At 44.5% G+C, this 6,000-nt stretch overlaps 1 protein-coding gene across 3 annotated transcripts in view; it reads left to right on the top strand.

Annotated features, from left to right (window-relative positions):
• Nucleotides 1-1,442: 1,442 nt before the first annotated feature.
• Nucleotides 1,443-6,000, top strand: part of Ero1b (endoplasmic reticulum oxidoreductase 1 beta) — a 41,203-nt gene continuing 36,645 nt past the window's right edge. For 2 of the 3 annotated variants that reach the window (XM_028859751.2, XM_028859739.2), the window contains exon 1: nt 1,443-1,757. In XM_028859751.2, the coding sequence (XP_028715584.1) occupies nt 1,656-1,757 (102 nt within the window). In that variant the 5' untranslated portion in view covers nt 1,443-1,655. The remainder of the gene's footprint in view (nt 1,758-6,000) is intronic. The other variant, XM_037205935.1, reaches the window with a different exon arrangement.

Below are 6,000 nucleotides of genomic sequence, written 5' to 3'. Positions count from 1 at the left end.
ATTGCTCTGCTGTCTCTGTCTTGAAATTCCTCACATTTTTGAAAGAGTCCTTGACTTTTCATTTCTAGCTGACCCTACAGATTATGCAGTAGGTCCAGCGGAATGATGTGTGTGAATGCTCTTTGAAAAATATAACGCACTGCTGGGTTGATTAGTGGGCACTCACGGATGTCCCTGTCCTAATCTGTAGATGTGAGATGGAAAAAGAGTCTTTGAAGATGTGACTAAGGATTTTGAGATAAAGAAATTGCCTGGATTATCTGGTCAAGCCCCATGTAACCACAGGTTTTTATATGCAGGGGAACGAGAGAGAGGGCCAGAAAACACATGGCAACAGAAGCAGATTATGACACTGTGTCACCTGAGGTCCTAGGTCTAGAAATGCAAGTGATTCTAGAGCTGGAAAAAGCAAGGGAACATTGTTCCCTAGAATACTCCAAATGAATGCAGTACTGCAGATTCATTTTGGACTCCTGGCTTCCAGAATGTAAGATAATACATTAGGTTTGTTTTCAACCACTAAATTTGTGGTCATTTGTTACATCAACAATGACAAATTAATACACACTATTGAACGTATTTCCTACAACTCAGGAATATTGATAAAGCTAGCGGTTACCATTTATTGAATACTTCCTATTTGCTAGGCACTACAGGAAGCCTATGTACATAATCTTAATAGTCCTAGGACAATATTTGAGGTGTAATTAAGATCACGAAACTGACTTTGTGGTATTCCTTGGCTCCTGACTGCCAGGATACCTTCCCATCCGAGCTACAATGCTTATAACTAGAATGTGTTAAATCTGGGACAGCCCAGGTCGCTTCAAGTTTTTCTGTGCCTTTATCCCGATTCTTCTTTTTCGCTGTGTAAGTTTGAGTTTATCTTTATGCTTTAAAGTGCATTATAGATTTTTTTCGGTGTTGGTAGAGGTGTAGGGGAGACACCAAGCAACGGCATTCACTTCTGGGGCGTGTGACTTGAAGGAGGTGCTGAAGCCACCTTGACAAGATGCCAGGCGGTTTTAGGTAACTGCAGAGGTGAGAAAAGAGGCAAAAGAAAGTTCTTGGGACAGCAGGTTAAAGCTCTCGCCTGTTGAGAATGTCTTGGCTCCAAAAGGACAGGCGATGACAAAGAGCAACCAGCACAAAGCCAGAAGCCCTGCGGGGGGGCCCCCAGCCTCGTTCCCCAGAGCGACGATTCCAAGGCTTCGCCGCCACCGCCAACCCCTAAAACAGTACCAAGTCTCCCGCCCGTTCTTGGGTGTTTTGGAGCCCTCGTGGTCCCGCCTCATTGGCCGCCGCGGAGCCCCGCCTCAGGGAGGCAGAGCGACCTCCGAGCCTGTAGTTCTCCATTTTCAAGGCCTTCCCGTTGTGGGGGGGCCTCAAGGGGATGTCGGGACTACAACTCCCAGAAGGCTTTGCACAGGGGCGTGATCACAACTGAGGACGCCGGGGGCGGGGCCTCCTGGGATGAAGCGGGGGCGCGCAGCACTGGTACATCAGTCGCCGCTGCTGGGAACGGTAGAGTCTTCCCGTCCTGAGGCCGGCGCGCAGAGCTCGGGTCCTGGAGGCTCCGGGTTCCCGGGCACTGCCTCCGGGCGTCGTCGTCGCAGCGGCCTGCCTTTCCCCAGCTCTGAGCGGCCGAGGTCACCATGAGTCCGGGGTTCCGCCGGGCCGTCGCCGGGCAGGGGGCGGCGGCCGCAGTGCAATTGCTGGTCACCCTGAGCTTCCTCCCAAGTCTCGTCAAGACCCAGGTAAGCCCGAGGGGCGGGCGGCGGGGGACGGGCCGCGCCGGCGTCGCCGAGAGGCCGAGGTGCAGGTGCGAGGGGCCGGCCAGGGACGGAGAGAACCGCACCGGCTAGTGCGGGGAAACGTCTGTAAAGCGCGGCTGGCGCGGGGACGCGACACGCGTGGCGGAGGCAGACGGAAGAGGAAGATGGTGACGGCCAGTAAGCGCTAGCGGCTTTATCACTGTGATGGTGACGGGGAGAAGAAAAACCGCGGTGTCTTGTGCAAGAGGGGGATAGAAACCTCGGACACCTTTCCCTCTGGAGATGACAGGCTCTCCACCCTCTTCCTGAGAGGACTAGAGGGGGACAGGACTTCACTTCCTTGAACTTGTGTACTAGAGATTGTCAGGCTTTACCCACTTTATTACCCCACCTGTCCTACGTATGCAAAGTGGCATCGCCAGGTGAGCCCACTTAACGACATGTGGGTCTGGGCCCTGACTGTGGGCCTCTAAGTCTATAGTGAGGCTTGCTGGCTGGAGAGTCCGACGGACTTTGGGGTTGCCTCGATGAGGCAGGTATTACTGTACCGTTCTCTATATGCTAGAAAACCAAGGGTTAGCTGATCACAGCCTCTTGTCTTGAAGAGAGATAGGTTTGTTGCTTTTTTAGGTGAGTGAGATTTGACTAGGTTGCCAGATGCTGCTGCATCTTGTCTGCACCTGCTGCAAAGTGTTAGCTCAAAGAGCCAAAACGAAGCAAAACAAAAGTGTCTCAGATGGCCTGGTCATGAGGGGGCATGCAGTTTGGAGCAATTAACGCTCATTGCTAAGAAAAAAAATGATGGTAACTATGAGGGTAACCGTGTAAACATGTTTTCCCGACTTCGTTCTTGATGTTATAATGCCCAGCACTAAATCCTAGAATGCTTGAATATTCTGTTCGTGTTTATGTGAGTGCTCTTTAAATGAATAATTTGATAAAAATAGAAGCAACATCTGGGAACAGTGGTACACACTGTAAGCCCAGCACTCAGGAGGCAAAAAAAAAAACAAACCAGGAGAATTGCCACAGGTTGGACCCTAGCCTGGTCTACATGCCAAGTTCCAGGCTAGCTAGGACTGCATAGAAAGACCCTCTCTCTCAAAAAAAAAAAAAAAAAAAAAAAACTAAACAATGAGTCAAGCAGAGGAAAAGGAAGGAAAGGAAAAGAAACGCTTTGTTGAACGTGGAGGTTCTCTGACCCCCTTCGATATATTCTGAGTCCATCTGGAACTGAGCAAGGAATCAGCATTTTAAACAAGCCTTGCAAGTATCTGTAATGCAGTTTTGTTTCCCTACCCCTCCACCCCCACTGCATCTTAGCCTGGCTTGGAAAACACTATGATAGAATTCTGGATGTATTTACTAGACTTAGCAAAAATAAATTTCCCAGGCTGTCAATGGCAAAATTATTTTCTAGTTACTAGTTTTGTTTGGTTTGAGTGGAATTTACATTTAGATGTTTTCATAAAGTCTGATTTCTCATTTTCTTGCTTAATATATGTCATATATTAATTGCATACTTTATCACCAGTCTAGAAGCTTCACTTAAGGTTTCTCCAGCTACCAATAATCATACTTATTAGTGGTTTATAATGCAGCTGTAATTCTATTTCCTTATATACAAATGAATATATATAGTTCAACAATTAAATATTTCAAAGTATTTGTGCTATTTGTGTATTTCAAAGTATCGCTGTACTAAACAGGCTATAGAAGTGTATGTATATTTTGTTTCCCAGTGATACTTTCTAATATAGTCTTTAATAACATTTTTAGATTGCACCTTAACCTGTAACATGCTTAATTATATATTTTGTTTGGTACATATCTCAAATGTAAGGCTGTGGTAAGTGAAGTTCAGAGAGCTTAATTGACTTGTTAAGTGACATAAACTGGGGCCCTGATGTAGTCCCTTCTGCTCCACACAGTATTTACAAATTGGCATGCTTGCTTCAGAGTATAGAGAAGCAGAGACCAGAAAATCAGAAAGTGGAACTAAGACAGTATTTTTTTTTTAACTTCTCATGTATCCTAAACTTGGTAGAAAGAAGAAAAAAAAAACCAGTAAAGATAAAAGGAAGAAATTAGAATTTTTGAAAAACCCCTCTGTTCATAAGAAATCAAGGTCATTTAAGGAAATAGGTACTTTGCCTTCTATATTGAAAGCAGGAAAATATTTTTGACCATGTGAAAGGATGTTCATTTGTATATCTCATGCCCCATTTTCTTATAAATGAAATGCAAATATGATTCATGGCATGTTACATACAGTTTTCCTGTAAAGGCATTTCAGTCAGATATATTTGAAATCCTTTAAAATGCCTGTCTGCAGTGGCATAAAAAAATCAAGAAGCACACAGCTCCCTCACAAATGGAAGTCGGAAATGTGGGACTCAGTGTGTGTAACTATTCCATTACCCTGAGGGTTTCTTTTAAACCCGAAGACCAAGCTTCTAGTCTCCCAGCTTTGTGGAGGTGGAATTGGCAAGAACTTACACCAGTGTCTTCCCTAAGCTGGAAGAATGTAAGGCCCCACCACAAAGCCTGGACCCCAGAGAGCTACATCCTTGGTGTAAGGTGAAAGTAAAAGAACTTGCTAGAAGAAAGGGATGAAAACTCAGTGGAGACCCTGCGACTGTGAGTGGCCCTCACGTGCCTTTTCAGGCCAAGTTTGTCCCACGTGTGCTAGGATAAGTTTCGGCCAGAAGTTGAATTCGCAGCAAGCCCAGGTTTGTGTACCCACGTTACCAGAGAAAGCAAATGCCTATTCCTCCTAGAAAACAGTATTTTCAGCTTAAGGACTGAAGATTTTTTTTTTTTTCCCCAGCGATAGTGTTCAGTGGAATAAACAGCTAGCAGTGTGCCAAAAAAAGTAATCGCCAAACTGCAAGGCAAGAGAATGCTGTGATCAGATACAGATAGCCCCTGTGTTAAGATGCTTGGATTTTCAGTGTTTTTTTTTTTTTTTTTTTAACTTTACAGATGTTAGAAAGTTTATCTGCTTGGTAGGAACTGCTTCATATTTTGATTTTTGTTGTCTCTGACTAGCTGTGCACCTTAATGCTGAACAGCTACAGTAAGCCACAGCTCTCCGTCAGCTATGCCAACACAAGGGTAAACAACTTGTACCCCCAGGTTGTCTCCTGTGTTTCTGAGCTATGACGTATGGTAGGTTGTGTGTCTTGACTGCATTTCCATTTGATATTTTTCTTTTAGTGGGCTTATTGGGGGAGGTTTCTCATGGGAAGTTGAGGAACATCCATAGTGGAAACACTAGAGACAGTAAGTGACTTCAGGTTCTGAAATTTTTTTACGTAAGTAATTTAATATAAGTTTTAATGTATTCGAATAAAAAACACACAGAAGTCTGAAAAAGCAGATTTAAAGGAATGATCAAAATATTAAAAACAATGAAATTGAAGTTTTCAAAGTAAAATGTAAACCAAGTGTGGTGATATGCACCTATTATCCCTCTCAAGAGGTAGGAGGCAGGGTCATAAATTCAAGGTTAGTCTCAGTTAAGTAGCTGATTCCTTCTTTTTTACAGGGTTTCTCTGTGTAGTTTTGGTGCCTGTCCTGGAGCTCACTCTGTAGACCAGGCTGGCCTTGAACTCAAAGATATCTGCCTGGCTCTGCCTCCTAAATGCTGGGATTAAAGGCATGCGCCACTGCCACCTGGCTAGCTGGTTCCTTCTTAGCCTGAGCTACTTGAGACTCAGCCCCACCCCCTGCACGTGCGCGCGCGCACACACTATAAAAGAAAAAGTAAAATTTGAAACTCAAAAGATGGATTAAATAGATGAATACACCCAACTGAAGAAATTTAAATTACATATTTTTCAACTTAATCCTTCATCATCTGCTCTTCTGCCCTGTCAGCTCCATGCCTAACAAAAGAGAACTGCCACAGAGTGATCCATTTTCTGGTCTCTGCCAGCTGTTGTGACTGTATTGGTTACAACCACAGAGGAGTCATTTGTGCTCTTATAATGTATATTAGGGCCATTTCTTCTTTCCCACTCAGGGGTATGGTTCCCTTCGTGTCTTCTGTTTCTCCAGGTCTTCAATTTTTTTCTTCCTGCAATGAGTGGTTACTGTCATCCTATGATCTTGGGTTCTTGGTATTGAACTCTGGTCCTCATCAAGCACATTACTGATTGAGCTACCCCCTCCTCCTTTTTAAATTCTGAATCTAGAAAAATTCCTGAGTTATTTTTATTGC

The sequence above is a fragment of the Peromyscus leucopus genome, chromosome 5, assembly GCF_004664715.2.
Source record: "Peromyscus leucopus breed LL Stock chromosome 5, UCI_PerLeu_2.1, whole genome shotgun sequence".
Taxonomy (NCBI): Eukaryota; Metazoa; Chordata; class Mammalia; order Rodentia; family Cricetidae; genus Peromyscus; species Peromyscus leucopus.
Note: the sequence above shows the minus strand (reverse complement) of the source record. Positions and strands in the feature narration are given on the sequence as shown.